Source organism: Lemur catta, chromosome 8 (assembly GCF_020740605.2).
Source record: "Lemur catta isolate mLemCat1 chromosome 8, mLemCat1.pri, whole genome shotgun sequence".
Lineage (NCBI taxonomy): Eukaryota > Metazoa > Chordata > Mammalia > Primates > Lemuridae > Lemur > Lemur catta.
In genome coordinates this window covers 59779131-59798502 of record NC_059135.1, presented here as the reverse complement: position 1 = coordinate 59798502, position 19372 = coordinate 59779131, and the positions used below count along the sequence as shown (strand labels likewise).

At 36.5% G+C, this 19372-nt stretch overlaps 1 protein-coding gene and 1 long non-coding RNA gene across 5 annotated transcripts in view; one reads left to right on the top strand and one right to left on the bottom strand.

The window, feature by feature from the left end:
- Window positions 1–12084, bottom strand: part of SLC38A11 (solute carrier family 38 member 11) — a 56472-nt gene extending 44388 nt beyond the window's left edge. The window contains exons 1-4 of one of the 2 annotated variants that reach the window (XM_045559391.1): window positions 11231–11445; window positions 9323–9397; window positions 3398–3532; window positions 2019–2084 (exon numbers count right to left, since the gene is read on the bottom strand). In XM_045559391.1, coding sequence (XP_045415347.1) covers window positions 2019–2084; window positions 3398–3532; window positions 9323–9383 — 262 coding nt within the window. In that variant the 5' untranslated portion in view covers window positions 9384–9397; window positions 11231–11445. Of the gene's footprint in view, window positions 1–2018; window positions 2085–3397; window positions 3533–9322; window positions 9398–11230; window positions 11446–11804 lie in introns of those variants that run through there. The other variant, XM_045559392.1, reaches the window with a different exon arrangement.
- Window positions 1–18567, top strand: part of LOC123643707 — a 134332-nt gene extending 115765 nt beyond the window's left edge. For all 3 annotated transcript variants that reach the window (XR_006736885.1, XR_006736884.1, XR_006736887.1), the window contains exons 4-5: window positions 15661–15732; window positions 18416–18567. This is a non-coding gene — a long non-coding RNA (uncharacterized LOC123643707). The remainder of the gene's footprint in view (window positions 1–15660; window positions 15733–18415) is intronic.
- Window positions 18568–19372: the final 805 nt, after the last annotated feature.

Below are 19372 nucleotides of genomic sequence, written 5' to 3'. Positions count from 1 at the left end.
ATTTTCTCCATTTTGCTTGTCTGTGTTTTCTAATTTTTCCCAATAAGTATGTATTACTTCTCAAATAAGAAAATAAAGTGATAAAAATTTTTTAAATTAGTAATCCTCCTTTGAAAAACCTTGGAAAATAACAAAGGAAGCAACATTCCCATGGATCCCGTAATTAAAAGATAATCATGGGACCATACTCAGTGGCTCATACCTATAATCCCAGGACTCTGGGAAGCTGAGACAGGAGGATCGCTTTAGCTCAGGAGTTAGAGAGCAGCCTTAGCAAGAGCAAGACCCTGTCTCTACTAAAAATAGAAAAAGTTAGCCTGGCATGGTGGTACACGCCTGTAGTCCCAGCTACTCAGGAGGCTGAGGCAGGTGGATCACTTAAGCCCAGGAATTTGAGGTTGCAATGAGCTATGATGATGCCTCTGCACTCTAATCGGGGTGACAGAGCAAGACTCTGTCTCAAAAAAAAAGATAATCACAGTTTATATGTGAATATGTTTATTTATTATTTTTCCTTATATATGCAAATAGAGAATTTACATAATGTAGCTCATATTGTATTATGGTATTATATTCTATGCATTCTCCCTTAGCATTCTATTCACTCACATGATCTCAGTTTGTGCAATCATGATTTGGAGGTTGGGGGCAGGACAGAAGCTACAGGCAGCTCCAGGTAACAATAACAACAGCTAACAGTATTGGGTAAGCCTGCTGTGTGGTAGGCACTGTCTGTATCATCTCTTCTGTTTCATACAACAATTCTATGAGGCCAGTGATATTCTAATTCCTTACTTAAAGATGAGGAGACTGGAACTCAGAGAGGGCAACTAACATTTTCAAGGTCACACAGCTAAGTAGTAGGTGTGTGATTTGGTAGCCAAGTCTCCTGGATCTCAGCTCCCACTAAACCCTGTGAGAGGAATAGTTGCAATTTCCAGTCCTAGGTTTTGTTTCATTTTGTTTTGTATGTCTCTCGAATGAGTGATTCTAGCACTAGGGGGAAAGGTGTTTTTCTCATCAACTATAGTAACAACGATAGAGTTAGGTCTCAATGAAATGGGAATCACATAGCTTGGATAAAAAGTTCTTCAAAGAAAAAAGATTCATGATCTCTGAATTATTCTAATAAGCACGACATGGTGAAAAGCTGAACAAGGAGTAGGGTTGTGGCACATGTTGTAAAGCTCTGCCTGAGAATGTTCATAGCAGCTTTTTTGTAATCACCCCAAATTGGAAACAACACAAATGTCCCTCAGCTGGGTGACAGATGTACTATTGTATATCCATAAAATGGAATGCTTCTCAGAAATATATTTTTTTTAGAAGAAGAGCAGACTACTGATATACCTAAAAAAATAGATGGATCCCAAATGTACCTTTCAAAGTAAAAGAAGCCAGAATTGAAAAAGCTACATGTATGACGACATTTACCTGACATTCCGGAAAAAGCAAAACTATGGGGGCAGAATCTGATCAGTGGTTTCCAGAGGCTGAAGATAAGGGAAGGTTTGACTATAAAGGGAAATGGGGAAAATTGGGGAGAGTGATGGAATTGTTCTGTATTTTGATTGTGGCTGCAGTTATATGACTATATGCATTTGTCAAAACTCACAGAATATACATTTAAAAAGGTTAATTTTACTGTATTAAATTATACCTTAATACAAATAATGTGGAAAACAGCTTACTTAAGAAATGTAGTATACATAGCACATGAAAATATGTTACTACAGAGAGCTGGTGATATAACACATGAGACATTTAAAATATAAAGTATTTTAAGTATATAAATAGTAATAATATTTTTTTGAAACAGCTGAATAAGAACTAAATTATTTATAAAAGTAAATAAAAACTTTAAGATCACAATGGATCATGGGAATTGTGAGATATCTGAAGTAATTCAACTCCTCCACTTTCAAACATTTTATTCATAAATTATTATGAGCCATATTACCTATACATAACTCTATAAAATAAATATATTTAAATCCTCAAAAAAATTTTTGACTTACCGCCTGGGATTCTTTGAAAAACTTTGCTCAAAGTATCTCCAGCTATTATGTTGTAACTTATCATGGCTAAAAACATAATTAAAATAATACAGTCACCAAAAAGCCATTACATGTTTTATCCTGAATACTTTAAAAGTGATTCGTTATTACTTTCAAAATATGGGCATAATCCTACTACTTTCAAATATACATTATGGTTACCAATTTGCACAGCCTTAAAAATAACTAGGCAACAGATTTACAGCAGAGTATCAACTTGTATTACAACAAGGTCTTCACTTTACAAATTGATTCATCCCAGAACACCTTTAAATAGCAAGTTTTGATAGTCATATAAAATGCAATTTATTTTGTTGTTAAAATTCAGTTTCCAAACACTTTTTTAGAAACACGTGTACTACTTAAAGTGAAGAATAATAATAGAAAATTTTGAAGTCACCAAGATATCCCCTTAATTGAAAAGTAAGACTTTTTTGGGAAATACATTCTTAGCTTTTTGTGGAGACATGGAATTAGTGGTTCGAACAATAGCTTCTACAGTACCGACTTAAAAAATGAAGTCAATTTGGCCATTGGTGAATAGTAACATTTTATTTAAGAATTGCTAGGTGGCCAGGTGCAGTGGCTCATGCCTGTAATCTCAGCGTTTTGGAAGGCCAAGGCAGGAGGATCCCTTTAGGCCAGGAGTTCCAGACCAGCCTGGGTGACACAGTAAGACCCTGTCTCTAGAAAAAAATAGAAAAATGAGCTGGACAGGTGGCATGTGCTCCTGTGGTCCTAGCTATTAAGGAGGCTGAGGCAAGCTGTGAGCCCAGTAGTTCAAGGCTGCAGTGAGCCATGATCAGGCCACTGCAGTCTCTCCAACCTGGGGGAGAGAGTAAGACCCTGTCTCAAAAGAAAGAAAAGAAAGAAAGAAAGAAAAGAAAAAGAGAAATTAAGTGCTTGGTGCCATTTTCGCCATTATGGTAAAAACTTTAAATAGCATGTTGACCTAGTACATGGCTTCCACAAATCCTTAGGTTAAAAACATATATATATAAGCCTTAGAAGAAATCTGTTATTTCTTTCATCCACTTTTATTTATTTATTTTTTCATCCCCTTTTAATCCCAGATCATCCTATTTTTTACCAGATAAGGAAAACCAAAACATTAACTCAATGAAAATAACCCTCATTTTATTTAAAAGAAATACTCAGAAAATAAATCAAAAGGATCAGAAAATAAGGAAGAAAATGGTTAAATAAATAAACATCTAATTTGGAAAATATTTCAACTGCTAATATTATTTCATGGCTATTTAATAACTATTAAAACTATTTTATTCAGAAATAACTTATTTATACAAATAATTGCAATATTCATCTTGCAATCATCTTACCTATAAAAGGATACAAAAACTGAAGAACTGAGAGGAGGAGATATCCTGGAAATCCAAAGGTTTTATTGACCAAAGACTGGTAGGTATCTGTTCCAGAGAGTGCCCCTCCTTTTATCAATAAAACAAGGGAAAAATCTGCAGCAAAAATAACAAGCAAATGTCAATTCTATTTAATACAAAGGTTTTTCATGTTTTGACTTAATTACCACTGAGTAAAAGGGAAATTTTAAAGGAATGTTTAATTTAATACTACAGTATCACCATGACAAGCCTTTCTTTTCATACAACGTTACCTTTCATGAAACTGTAACATTTCCAGTTATATATTTTTCAATCAAGATGCAAATGTACTTAAAATACCCATGTAAAGAAATGGACAGAAGAGGAAACACAGGCCAGAGACAAAGTGCCAGTGTTCCATCTTAGTTTCCTGACCTAATCAGTGCAGCAACTGTTATCAGGTTGTCACTCACTTGTCCACAGAATACATTAATAGGTAACCAAATATTTCATAGGTATTTGATGTGTGAAAGCTGTAAGCATTTAGAAAATAATAGATTTAGGAGAATCATAGTATTTGTTTTACAACAAAATAAAATTAATTAACTTTATTTTATAGTTATGCTTAAGAGAGCACTCTAAGAATGTTATTGGTTGAAATTTGCATTTTAGGAATTTCAGTTCCAATTTGGAATTGAAGTTCAAGATAAAGTATGCATAAATTATATAATTAAAAGTTAATCTCTCTCTTTTTTCATTTAACTCAATGTTTTGTTTTGTTTTATTTTGTTTTTTGGAAAGACACTGCAGTTGCATTGGGGGCACAGCTATGTGCAAAGTGTGCTACTTGCTCTTTTTTCTCTCTCTCATGCTTCCAACACAGTGATTTCTTTTTATCCTTTAAGAAATTTGGAAAGGCATTAAAATACAAATCTTTGAAATATAAATTTCACCTTGATTCCCTTCCACATCAGTGAAACTTCTTTCAGCAACTTCATCAATGATCTCCAAGTTGATAAATCCAATTGACACTTTCTTTTTTCTTTGTCTGTTTACCACTCCCATTTTTCTCAACTGTCCTCCCTTGGCCTTTACAACATCACTTTCTCTTGGTTTTCCTCCTTTCTACCTTTTTGGTCATTTACAGTCAATTTTTCACCAGTGTCTTTTACTGTGCTCAAACCCTGGATTCTTGGACTATTTTTTCAGTCTTCCAGATGTCCCACTATGATCTCATTCATGCCTGTGTTTTCAATTTTCATACAGATGTTAGTAACCCCTAAATTTGTGTTTCTAGCTCAGATCCCTTAAAAACTCCAGACTTCTACAACTAGCTGAGTAATAAATATTTCACCGCAGACATTTCACAGGCATCTCAATTTAAAAATGTCCAAATACTAATTTGTGTATTTGACCTGTAATTTGATTCTCCCTCCATATTTGTTCAATCTGTGAATATTATCAAGGAAAACTTGAGAATTGCCCTAGACTTCTATTTATTTCATTACTTTCTATATTCCTTTGGTTACCAAGTCTGTTAACTATTGTACTGTTAAGTATTGCAATGTATTTCCTAATTTCTGATCTCTAACTTGCTTTATTATAGAGCTTTGACCTTGATAATATATTGTCTGGATTACTGCAATAACTCCTAATAGTTATTCCATTCAAAAATCTGGCCTCCCACCAAGACACTTTTGACATCACCTCTTTACCAAGACATTCTGAATATTTCTCCTCCACCAGGTGGATCTGATCATAAATTACCACAAATCAAATCATGTTTTCTGCTTAAAATCCTCCAGGGAGCGATCCACTAAAACCTTTGGATTAAAATAAACTCCTTTTCATGAGGCAGAAAAAATTATTTGTTAGCTGTGTTATCCTGGGTGAGAGAATTGACTTTTCTGAGCTCATATTTAAAGAAAGGCAATACACCATCCTTGAAGAATGGTGTGAAAATTATGGTGTTTAAGTGTCTACCACAATGCCTGGTGTGTTATAGAGGCTAAATGAATGAGAAGTTATGCTGTTTTTACTTATTTTTGACAAGCTGGATGTGGTGGTGGAAAAAGAATGATATTTGGAGTCTGATAATAATGAAAACAACCACAAAATACTAGCAAATATTTTCACAACACTTTTCTGCATGCCATGTCTTTCCCCAAATGCTTTACATATATTAACTTGTTTAATATTCACAATAACCCAAGGTAGGTGCTATTATAATATTATGCCCATTTAATAGATGAGAAAAGTGAGGCACAGAAGGTTGAGCAAATCAATCTCCACAGAGCCAGTAATGGAAAGATCAGGACTCAGGCCCTAGTCGTCTAGCCCCAGAATTCAGGCACTTATTCAAAATCCCAACTCTTCCACCAGTACCTGCAGACTTTGTGTAAGCCATTTTAACCTAGTAAAGTCTCAATTTTCTCCTCCATAAGAAAAACATGAGTACTATCACATGAAGTCAGAAAGATTTAATATCATGGCTGCATTATGCTTAGCACCTAGCTCAGGGAATGGTAATGATTATCATTAGATGAAAGCCTTCATATCTGCCTTTGCAAACCTCTTTAACTTCCCCTTTCTCTATTTGCAAACATCAACCCTACACTTTAGCCAGCCTGAGTCACTTGCTCATTTCCTTTTTGCATTTCCACATTTCCATCTGCTTAGGGTACCCTTCTATTTCTTCTGCTAACACATTCTTTCATAAACACTCAGTGGAGGTGTCTCCTCCTCTCCATAAGATTCCTGCTCCTTTGATGCTGAGTTAAATGCCAGTGTCCCTTTCCTCATGCACATATTTTTATTATGGTAATTTTCACGCAGTATTATAATTATGTGTTTTTTGTCTGCCTGAAACACTATCTTGTAAGCTTCATAAAGGCAGGGATAGTGTTCTTCATTGCTATGTCTGGCACACTGGTGATCAGTATATATTTGTCAAATGAATCAGCGGTCAATATGGAGGCTTGCTAGATGTCTACCTACTTGATTCTAATTTAATGTGATAAGCGGCCTAATAAATAGATTATAAAATATTCTGCAAACACAAAGGACATAGCAATTAATTTGACTTCCTTTGCTTAAAATTGAGAAATGTTTCACAGGAGTTGAATACTGCTTTGGAGGACGCAAAGAATTTCATCAGGTAGAGAAGAAAACGAATATCAAGGAGGAGAAGTATCAACGGGAAGATGGTGTGAAAGCACATTCTACCTGTGGGGAATGGAATAGTCCATAATGGGCAAAGATAAGATCTACACATGACAGGGTGAGGGAGAGGTTAGAGTAATTGGAGATGAGGATAAAAATGCAGACTGTGGCCAAACTATGAATGTAATAATTTTTCTTGTTGTAATTATAGAGTATCAAAATTTTTTTGATTGGAGGAGTTACAGAGATGAGGCCAAGGTTTTATAAAGCTAACTTGTCCCAATATGGAGGACAGATGAGAAAGTAGACAGATGCTAGAGGCAGGAAAAATAAACAGAAACTTATTTGCCAAGGAAGAGAACCAATGACAACTTGTGTCACAGAAAGGAAGCAACCAGTTTCATAGATGCTATGAAAGTTTAATGAAAAACTGTATGGCTGGGATGAGAACACTCAGCATTTAATAAAAGTTCAAAATGTATTGTTTAAAGTTAACAATGTGTTAAGAATTCAGTCCATAATAAATGTAAATGCTTTCATCTGCTTATATAAAATACAGGCTGTAAGTATATTCCCTTAAAAGTATTAGTAACCTCAAATATCAACAACCATAACATTTTGACCTCCCTTTAAACATATTATATGCAAATTTTTAAATAATCCATGAATGAATCAATGTTATTTAACAGGAGAATTTTCTTTTAGGCCATTTTTCTATGCTTGTATTGGTTTTCTTCCTACCTTTTTGGCCATTCATAGTCAATTTTTCACCAGTAAAAAAATTATTTTACTCTGATCAACAAATATAAAAATCTCAAAGCAAATCAAAATTATTTGTTGTAAATATTTATAATCCTTTTTGTTCCCCAAAATCAATACCCTATCCTACATGTAGATTTAGCTCTAAATGAATCAGCCTATACATTTTTTTGCTTTTGTGTGGTTACCCTTTATATATCAAAATTATTTAAGCATTTGGGTCATGCAAGTAAATTAATGAGTCATTTCCACTGATTAGTAAATTTGCACTATGTGACTTTGCAAAGGACTGCTCATAGTCATTGTTATAGGTTTATCTATATGCACTAGTCAAAAAAGTTATTCACGTTATGATTTATTTATGTATAATATTATTTGGCTTTAGTAAACTGTTCATTCTCTTCAAGTTCTGCATTCTCAGATGATACCTATTTTTTAATTTTTTCTATTTATTGGTTTACAATGTGTGTAAATGTTTACAACACACTTAAACAAGCCATGGTGATTACGTCTGGGTGGAAGTTAATGATTTGTCAGTGCTGATTGACTGGGAAACAGGAAATTAAAAGACGACAAGTGTAAATCCTTTGAATGGGATTTTTGGGTAATAAATGCTCTAATAAATAGAATGCAGCTTTTTAAACACCAGTAACTCCTAATAAGCACAAAGTTATGGATCCCATGTTACTAAGTTATGGGTCTTAAGCTCCAAATTAAGAGCTGTGGAAACTAGAAGCAGCTTAGGTCTAGAGGGTGGGGAAGGAAGGCAGGGAGGAAAGGAGTTCAAGGTCTCTGTAGCTTTGAATCTGATATCCATCACATGCTTTACAGTCTCTTCCTCAGCCTGAGGAAAAATAGCAGAGTTATAGGCTGGTCTTGGAAGCCTGAGATTTTATGGGGCGTGGCATCTTGGTCAGGGTCTCCAGAAGCAGAGCAGAGGCAGAGATTCTTAGGCAAGGGATTTATGGACGGAGTGCTCTTGGGAGAAGGGGAGTGAGAGGCTAGGACAGGGGAAACAGCTCAGCAAGTACTGCTGTGGTGGACTCTAGAGCTCCAACCGCACCACACAGTGGTCCCTGGTGAAGGCAAGGAGTTCAGCCTTTGGCTTCCTATCAGTTGGGGACTGGCTGAAGCCCATGGGGAAATGGGGGCTGGGGGGTCATCACCTCACAGGAAGGCAGCTCCCTAGAGGCCCAGGTTGACACTGCAGAGCAGGGTGCAGCTGAGGTGTTTTACACTAGCTGGTGAAGGGCACTGGGCCACCACAGCAGCAACCCTGGCGGCAGGTGTCTATTTATGATGACTGATTCTTTCACAGTGATCCTAAGGCAGAGGAAAGATGTTGTGTTTGTCTTAAACGGAGCTGGTGGGATGACAGGGCAGGCATGAGGACAGCAGGAGGAGGAGATGATTATGAGTTGAAAAGCCCACATTTAGATGAAGGAGTGGCAAAAGGTGGGTATGAATGAACAGGGTCCAAGAAGACAAGGAAGCAGAAGAGAAGATGTGCTGCAGAAACTCTTTATTGCTACATTTAAAGAGAGTGGCAGGCAGGGAGCACAGCCGGGCACGAGAGAGGCAGGTAGGGGTGGTGAACCGGCCACCTGCACAAACACAGCTGAAGAAAGTTGTTCATTCACATGCACCTGCCCATGAAGCCCTGCTGTCTGCACTTTTAGAGCACAGTCCTCTCTTAGCCTTCACCAACTTTTAAAATGACTCCCCCATCTACCACTTTCTGCATGAAGTGAAAAAAGGCACATGAAAAGGATTTAGGCTTTGTAATATATAATGCTCTTCTACTTTTTCTAATCTGTTTAAAGGATTAGTAAGAAAAGTAAATCTCTTCAGACATAAATGCTTAAGTTCTTTAGGATTCTTTGATGCACTTTTTAATTAACTAGGCAAATCTATTGCAGGGTGTGTGTGTGTGTGTGTGTGTGTGTGTAAAGCAGTCATTGCAAAATTTAAGTTGTGGGAATAAGAACTTATATAGTATTTTACCTGAAATATATGAAACCCAGAATAAAAGCAATATTCCCAAAGGAAACCCAGCTTGCTTCATTGAATAAGGCAATCCTGGAAAAACACAAAATGCCCCACCCCTCACATTAATATGACAGCCAGAAATACAGAAGTTTCCCCCCCAATTTCTGCATGTCATAGGTAAATTTACAATGACATATTTGTAAGTTGTGCATAGAACAGTACAAAAATTAAATGTTAGCATATTAGTACTTATTTCAGGATAAAATGTTATTAAGTTAGGGACAGGTCAAGAAAGCAAGTTTATGAGGTGAAGGAATAAGAAAGCAACAAATAAAAAATAGATCCCAGTTCACACAAATAATGCATACTTCAGAGAAAGGGTGACATATGCTCTAGAATGTGTGGAGAGTAATGACTCCAAATCCTTCCTCATGTGCTGGCCAGAAGAGCAGAGGGGATCGTAAGGAGCACAGAGGGTTATGGAATATTCAGAAAGACAGACTCTGAAATCAAAAGGGACAACTGTGCAGGAAAAAGGAGAGAAAAATGAGAAGACAAAAGTATTTCATACAAAGCTCAAGGGAGTATATGAAATTATTTTTTATGATATTGGGGGAATGGACAATTTTAGATTATGGACAATAAAATACTTAAAACAAATGTAGTTAAAATATTTCCACCCAGAATTTTTCTCTGAAAAATTTTGCCTTTAAACCAAACCAAACCAAAACAAGCAAACAAAAAAACCCCACCATGCTGCTGAACATAATTAAGTGGTAATTTTGAATGTTGCTGACATGGATCAGCTTAAAGTGCTCAGAACAGGAATTAGCACTAGAATTCTTGCAAGTAGAGCTGCCCACACCATGGCATGTGGATGCAGAATTTTAGACAAGTCTTTACCTCTGCTTGCTTCTACTGTACCTCAGGTAACTCCATTTTATGTATCATTTGAAAAATAATGTCTATGTATGGAAAAATGTAAAAACCAAGCAGCATATCTGTTTGTGTAGAGAAAATTAACTCAATCCAGATAAATGTTCACTTTTCACAAGATGATGGAGACTAACATGTCAAAACTTTGTAGTAAAATGTTACATTCTCAATCAACATTAAAGTTGGCAGGACTGTGTTTGGTCTTTGCCTTTTCTGAAATGGAATGTTTCTAAATAACAAAAAGAATAATCATCACTGAAAAAAAAAAAACCCTGCTTTTTGTGCTTTAATATAATGCACATTTAATTTTTTTTCCAGAAATTTTCCCTTGCCTCTAATATATTGGTATAATGTGAGCTGTTCAATTCTTTTAATTCAAATTGTTTGGCTATTTTGTTAAAAAATCATATACATTTTCAATGAACTAAATTTATATTATTGACTAAATAATATTTAAAAAATATCATAATAAGTTTGTACTGTAAAATTTAACATTGTATAGTTAGAAAATATTGCATGAATTTTTTTACAAGATGGGTATATTTTCACATTAAACTTTTGCACCTCCAATTTTACAAATATCTTGAGGATTTATACTTCTAGAAGGTCATAAAAAGATGATTCAAATAATGGTGGCCACTTTAGTAAGAGGCAAAGAGTAAATTAAGTAACACTAACAATTGACCACACAGTCTATGAAAAAAGATTTCACATCATCCATATGCTGCTCCACCTTAATCTACTGCACATGGAGGATGCACTCAACTGTGGAAAGTGTATGAAATACAACATCTCCAGCATGAAAGAGATGGATGCTTACTGTTATATTGGGGGAAAGAAGGAAAGCTTTTGTGGAAGAAAATTACCAATTTTCTCATTTAAGATTTTTTCCCTTTAAAATTAATCAATGAACTGTAGCAGCATTATGAGTCTAAATTTCACCTTTTCACTTAAAATTAAAAACAAAATAAAACCCAAGACACTTACCTATTATACCAGATCCTATAATCGAGTTGACAACATTAAAAACAGCAGCAGACTGACAAGTTTTCCTTTTATACTCATGTTCAGAAATGAGGGTTTCTCTGTCATTTAGATCTCTCTATTTTAATAGAGAAAATGTTAATGAAATAATTTCTAGTTCAAAAAATTAGAAAAGTGGCAGGCAAATAGGCAATGCAGGATACTAACACGATATTAGTTATAATAAGTAATGTCAATAGTGATAATAAAATCGTGTTGAGATAATAGTAAAGAATAACAATAATAGCCAGACATTCAACAGAGGTTTGTAAGCAAACTCCATCCAGTTACAGCTGCTCTAATTGCTGCATGGGACCCCAGATTGCAGGATCTGTTAGGGACTCAAAGATGTGATTTTGTGAAATTAAAGAGTTATATTGAAAAGTGCCTACCACGACAAAGGGGAGTCAGATTAAAAGCAAAACTTTTTCTCCCAGAAACTTTCCGTGGTGCTAAATCAAGATTCCGGGTAAAGGCAGCTGACCTGTTGCAAGGTGAATTAACTGGCTTCGGAGCCTGCCCCGGTCGCCCAGTTTACCTGCGGCGGGATGACAAGCTGCCGGCCCTGGTAGCCCATGGCTGCGCGGTGGTCCTGAGCCGGTGGAAGGTTCCGGGCCGGGCGGGCACCCGGCTGTCACCTGGCCAGCTGCCTCCTCGGCCACCACACCCACCCCCGGGGGCCGCGCGAGTCCAGGCAGCCGCAGGCAGCCGGCTCCCCCGCGCCCCTGGGACCCCTGGCGAGCCAGGCGGGCTGCAGCCCCAGTATCTCTGGGCTGTCGCAGCCTGGGGCAGTTTCCCACCGGAGTTTGCCCAGCTGAAGGTACTTTTCCTCCGGATGCCGGATGCCGAGATACTGCAGGAGGTTTCTGGTCTGGGCAGCCCTCTCTCCTCCTACCCCGCCTTTTTGCCCCCTCCTCCGCCCACCCCGGGAACACAAAGAGCTACTCTTCTCCAAAGCTGCGAAGTACAATTTGTTCCACCCACACTGCCCTACCCAGACCCTACAAAGAGTTAGGATGGACGCGTTTTAGCCCGTCCCTGAGTTAGCGCTGCTCTTTGTCTGCCCAGGTAAGAACGCGGCAGCCCCCTTGCTCCCACGGAGCGTCTCTTCTCCTCCTCCCTACACCTCTTCTGTGGCAGCGATGACAGATGAAAATTTAGCACTTTCATTTCAAATGGAAATTGGAGGACTCATAAGAAAACAAACAAACAAACAATCCAAAAACCCAAAAAACTTTCCTAGGGTTTTAATAAACTTGATTCCTGAGCATGCTTTGGTCAAATGCTTCCCGGTAACTTTTTAGAAAAGGAGACTTAGAGAAAAGAAGACAGATTGGTACTGGATTCAGGAAATGAACCTTAGAAACGGGAAGAGGAGTACAAGGGGTTGGAGAAGAGAAGGCACCTGGAGTATCTGAGCTAGAAGGAATCTTAAATGACCATCTATTCACCTCTCTGATATTACAGATGGTGAAACTGAGGCCCAGAGAGTATTCAATCACAAAGAGATAGAATTCATAAGAGTGCAGTTTCAGGGGCAATAAGAGTGGTAATATGGCATTATACTTATCAAATTCAGCCCTCCCTTGGTATCTGCAGAGGTTGGTTCTGGGACCCCTGCGGATACCAAAATCCGCGGATGCTCAAGTTTCTCATGTAAAATGACATATTTGTGTATAACCTACACACATCCTCCCATATACTTTTCATCATCTCTAGAGTATCACCTAATACAATGTAAATGCTATTAAACAGGTGTTACAGTGTATTTTTAAGGAAATAATGAAAAAGAAATAAAGGAAAAAAGTCTGTACATATTCAGTGCATAACCTTCATAGGCCTAGCACCATTTTCAATCCGGGTTTGGTTGATTCTGTAGATGTAGAAGTGGGGATACAGAGGCCAACTGTACCTGATTAAAGAGCTTCTGTTTCATAAACATTTATTTAAAATTATGAAAATTTTTAAAAACTGTGAGAAAACTAAAGGGTTATAAAATAAACTTTATATATGTACGATCCACCATCAAATTGAGAAACATTAACATTTTGTCATATTTTCTTCAAATTGTAAAAATAAATAAATATTTCATGTCACAATAGAAACCCCTTTGTCCTCCTCCTTTTCTTTTTTCTTCCCTTTATCCCTAGAGTCATCCAATTCATGAAGTTAGTGTGTATCTTTTCTACCCATGATTTATATTTTAATTCATTCACTTGTAGCCATAAGCAATGTATAACATTGACTTGTGTGTGTTCAAGATTTACAAAAATGGCTCCATATTTCACATGTTACTTTGCCACTGGCTTTTTTTTTTTTTTTTTTTTTTGGTAAAGATGGGGTCTCACTATGTTGCCTAAACTGGTCTTGACTTCCTGGCCTCAAGCGATCCTCCCACCTCAGCCTCCAAAGTGCTGGGGTTACAGGGGTGAGCTGCCACACCTGGCCACCACTGGCATTTTTGTTTGTTTCAAGGTGTATGATGTTAGATATATGCAGATGCAGTTTATTCATTCTGTCTAACACAGTTCAGTCAGCCATAGCCCTCCTGAAAGATATTAAGGTTGTTTCTCATTTTTACACTCTTCTAGAGCAAATAAGTGACTTTATCTAGAAGTAGAATTGTGAGGTAGCAGGACATGCACATTTCCAACTTCACTAAATATTTCTAAGTCACTCTGCAAATTGATAATATGAATTATACTTCTACCAGCAGAGGTGGAGTCCTGTTTTTCTGCATTATCAGTAACAACAGGACTTACTTTCTTTTTAAAAGTTTTCTTTGTTCTAGGTGGGTTTTAAAATGGCATTATTAAAATGTATGATTATTGTATAAATTTGCATTATCCTAATCTACATTGAGGTGGATGATCCTTTTTACATATTAATTATTTGTATTGTCCTCTTGGTGAATTACATTTTATATCCTTTGACCATTTATTTGGTTGTTAGTCTTTTTTTTATTGATCTGTGAGAGTTATTTATATATTTGGGATGCCAACCCTATGTCAGTTATATATTTTGTACATATCTTCTCCCAGCTTCTCTCTTTTAAAGTCGTGGTATATTTTTTTATCTTGTGAAGTTTAAAATTTTTATATATTCAAAATTAGTAATCCTAATCCTGATGCAAGTACTTTAAAAGAAGGAAAAAGTGTAACCTTATTTCACTAAAAAATAGTATATGCAAAAATACCAAAGAAAATATTTGCAAATTGAATTCAGTGTGTATGAAAAGTTAACAATATTGTGACCAAATTGAGTATGCCCCAAGTATGAAAGGATGTCTTAATTAACAAAAAAGTCTATAAACATAATTTCCAACACTACCAAATTATGAGAAAACCATGTTATTATTTCACTAGATGCAGAAAAAAATACTTGATAATATCGAATTTTTGATTTTAAAAAACTTTGTAAATTAAAAATAGAACACAAATTCCTTAAACTGATAAACTATAGCAAAATATCTTCATTATGGGGAAACTGGATGCATTCTCATTTAATCAGAAATGAAATAAAAATATCAATGATCATGACTTTTATTTAACACGATATTGGAATTCCTAGCCTAAAGCAGTAAAAAATAAAAGAGAAATTAGAGGTCTGAGGATTAGAAAGGTAGGAATAAAACTGTCATTATTTTCAGATGATAAGATTGTTTATATAGAAAAATCCAAAAGAATCTAAGAGAAAAAATTAGAAATAATAAGAGAGTTTAAGGAGCTGAGTAATAGAAGATTAGACTAAAAATATGTTTCTTTACAGCAACAACAAACAACTAGATATTATGATTAAAAAGCATATAATAGTGTCAGAGAATATCAAATACTTAGAAATAACACCAACCAAAGAGAAAGATAAATATAATCTCTTTGGAGAAAATTAAAACAATCAAGAGACATTAAAGAAGTCCTAATAAATGGAGAGATATACTATATTCATGGGTAAGAAAAAATAAATATTCTAAACTTGATCTATTGATTAAATACAATTAGTTTCACCATATAACCTTCCTTTTTTTAATTACAAAAGAAAAATGTTTTTAAAAAGTAGAAACTAAACTAAAAAGTAGAAATTTTTACAAATTGTATTTCTACTCTCAGTAATAACTCTATCTTTAAAATTTTTTCAATAAATTACATGTGTCTGAGTATATACGTGGTTTTTTTTTTTTTTCCTTTTGTGAATGTGGGCTCTGTGGCAGTCTTAAAATATGTCCAAAAATTCTCTGCCACAGCTATCTTCAAGAAGTGGAGCTTAATTCCCTTTCCCTCGTGTGGGCTCAACTTAGTGACTTGCTTCTAGTGAGTAGCATATGGTGGGAGTGATGTGTATACATTCTGATACTAAATCATAAAAGTCATTGTGGATTCTGTCTTGCTGTCTTTCAGATCACTGGCTCTGGGAGAAGCCAGCTGCTACACTGTGAGGAAATTCAAGCTACTAAAGGAGAGACCCACATGGTGAGGAACTGAAGCCTCTTCCCAATGTTATTTGAGTAAGATATATTAAAAGGGGATCTTCTAGTCCCAGTCAAGCCTTCAGATGACTGCAGCCCCTGCCAACATCGTAACTGCAATCTCAAGAAAGACCCTGAGTAAGGACCACTCCACTAAACTGCTCCTAAATCCTTGACCCAGAGAAAAATGTGAGATAATAAATTTTTTTTTATTTAGGCCACTAAGTTTTGAGATTGTTTGTTACATAGTAATACATACTTAATACAGTATCTTTCTATACATATTTTTAATGATCTTTTTTCCTAACTTCAAAAGTATTATTTATTTAATATAATTTCAAAAGTATTATATTCTCCATGAGAAAACTTGAAAAAGAAAGAAACATGCACATAAAATCACTAACAATTCTTTCATGCAGAGGTAAACAAAGTTAACATTTTAGAATGCTACAGTTTAGTCAGATCATACAGTATTTGGTTCGGAGGAGAAGTGCATAATCCCATGCACAAAACAGTTTTATTGAGTATGTTTTAGTCCCAGACAGAGGCTATGGGAGCCAGACTTTCAGAAATACAGAGAGCCTTAATTTGAGCTTTTTATCAAATACACCATTATGTAGGTAATATACTATGCCTTTGTAGGGTTATTAGTTTTCTTCTTTATTTGATTACAGTCCATGATAGGTGACTGCTAAGAGCAACTGTGAAAAATAACCAAAGGCGGCTCTATCTTGACAGAAGTCTGAATTTAGAAAGCTCTTCCTGATGTTCAATCTGACTCCTTTCTGATATTATTATTATTATTATTATTTGAGACAGAGTCTCGCTCTGTTGCCCAGGCTAGAGTGCGGTGGCGTCAGCCTGGCTCACAGCAACCTCAAACTCCTGGACTCAAGTGATCCTTCTGCCTCAGCCTCCTGAATAGCTGGGACTACAGGCATGTGCCACCATGCCCGGCTCATTTTTCTATATATATTTTTAGCTGTCCATATGATTTCTTTCCATTTTTAGTAGAGACAGGATCTCGCTCTTGTTCAGGCTGGTCTTGAACTCCTGAGCTCAAACAATCTGCCCGCCTCGGCCTCCCAGAGTGCTAGGATTACAGGCGTGAGCCACCGCGCCCGGCCTCCTTTCTTATATTATTAAGGATCAAGTTTGGTTTTATTTATTTATTTATTTATTTTTTAAAGGCTGGTCAAGTGAAGCAGTGGGAGTGGAGAAGGAACAAAGGAATCTGTAACTGGTTGTGATCAATTAGTTGTAAACACCACTGCACTTGGACCAACCTTAAGGGTCCAGTTTGGATGAGACTAGAGATAATAACTTTCAATCCACATCCCTGGGAAAGAGTCGTGTTAATCCTTTAGTTTGTATAGCAGATTGGGAGCTCAGGCTCTGGAATCAGAAAAACACCCAAGTCTCAGGGGATCTTGGCAAGTTGCTTAATTTCTTGAGCCGTAATGTGCTTATTCATAAACATGGAAGACTAACAGTGGTACCCGTTCTCATAGCAATAGTTGCAGTAATTAAATGAGATAACCTACTTCTTTTTTTCTTCTTCTTCTTTTTAGTTGACACATAATATTTATGGGGTACAGAGTGATATTTTGATACATGTATCATTACACATTTGTAATGATCAAATCAGGGTAATTAGATGTCCATCACCTCACACATTTATTATTTCTTTGTGTTGGAAGCATTCAAAATCCTCTCCTCTGCTTTTTGAACATATATAATAAATTATTGTTAACTATATCTACCCTACAGTGCTACAGAACACTAGAACTTATTCCTCTTGCCTAGCTGTAATTTTGAAGATGACCTATTTCTATTAGTTTACCAGGGCTGCTGTGTAGTTAAGTGCCATATGCTGGGTGACTTAAAAACAACTGAAATGTATTATCCCACAGTTCTGGAGGCTAGAAGTCCCAAATCAAAGTATCAGCAGCAAACCTATAGGGGAGACTGTTTCCTTGGCTTTTTCTAGCTTCTGGTGGTTTGCCCGCAATTTTTTGTGTTCCTGGGCTTGTAGATGCATTACTCTAACGCTCCATCTTCACATGGTGCTGTCCCTGTGTCTCTTCACATATTCTTCCCTCTACATTTCTGCTTTTATGTCTGAGTCCAAGTTTTCTTTTTTTTTCTTTTTCTTTTTTTTAATAAGGACACCAATCATATTGGATTAGGCCCCACCCTAATGACATCCTATCTTGACTACATCTGCAAAGATGCTATTTCTGTATAAGGTCACATTCTAAGATAGTAGGGGTTAGGACTTTAACATATCTTTTGGGGGTGGACACAATTTAACCCATAACACTATTTTAAGAGGATTTAACTAATTACTTGGGATGTAATAAGCTCTCAATAAATGTTTGTTGCTGCTATACCCAAGCAGAAAAATACTTCATTTGGCCAAAATTGTAAAAGATAGAAGGAATTTCGGTCACTGCAGCAGAAACTGCTATTTGGTTCTGAATATCCATTCTCTCTTCTTCCACCATGAGAGAGTTTCTGATTTTTGTCTTGACTGTGGCCACCTACAAAGGGGACTGAAATTCACATCCTTACTGGTAGCGGGTTGTGGCCGTGCAGCTAAATCTGAGCCAGAGGATGCAGGTGAAATGGGTGTCCTTAATGAGAAGGATAATAATACTTTACGTTTCTTTTGTTCCTTCTCACAGGCTGCAATGCAGAGACATGATGGCTGAGGTTGAAGCTTTATCCTGGGAGCAACCACCTGTTGGAAACTTCATGTTAAAGGTGGCTGAATAACAGGATAGAAGCAGCCTGGGTCCCTGGTGGATACACCAGATCTGGATTGTTCGTGGTGATATGAGAAGGAAATAAACTTTGACCTTCCTTAAACCACTGTCATTTGAGATTTCTGTCATTTACAGATAAATTTAACCTTTATTAATACACCTCTGACTACCAAGACTACAATTGTAATAGTTAAAAAGGATTCATCCAGCCAGGCACAGTGGCTCAGGCCTGTAATCTTAGCACTCTGGGAGGCCGAGGCAGGTGGATGGTTTGAGCTCAGGAGTTCGAGACCAGCCTGAGCAAGAGTGAGACCCTGTCTCTACTAAAAAATAGAAATAAATTATCTGGATAACTAAAAATATATATAGAAAAAATTAACCGGGCATGGTGCCCCATGCCTGTAGTCCCAGCTACTTGGGAGGCTGAGGCAGTAGGATTGCTTGAGCCCAGGAGTTTGAGGTTGCTGTGAGCTAGGCTGACGCCATGGCACTCTAGCCAGGGTGACAGAGCAGCACCCTGTCTCAAAAAAAAAAAAAAAAAAAAGGATTCATCCAATCTAGATATTTCTATTAATATGTAACAGCACCTAAAGAGCTTCCTAACTGAATTCCTTATGGAAATAATATGAGGGTTCATTGTGGTTCATTAAACTCTGTATCAATAGTATACACGATTTACCATTATATGCAAATATAAGAAACTGAAAATCATCAGCTTCTGATGTTTTTAGTTTTGTCTCATTAATTAACTGATAAGAAACCTTGACTAATATAGCCAGGGACATACTCTCTTTGTCACTATGATATGGCTCCTCCTCTGTGTGTCCCATGTAGGTTTTATCCTTATATCCTTAGGTGTCTGGTCAGCACAGCTGT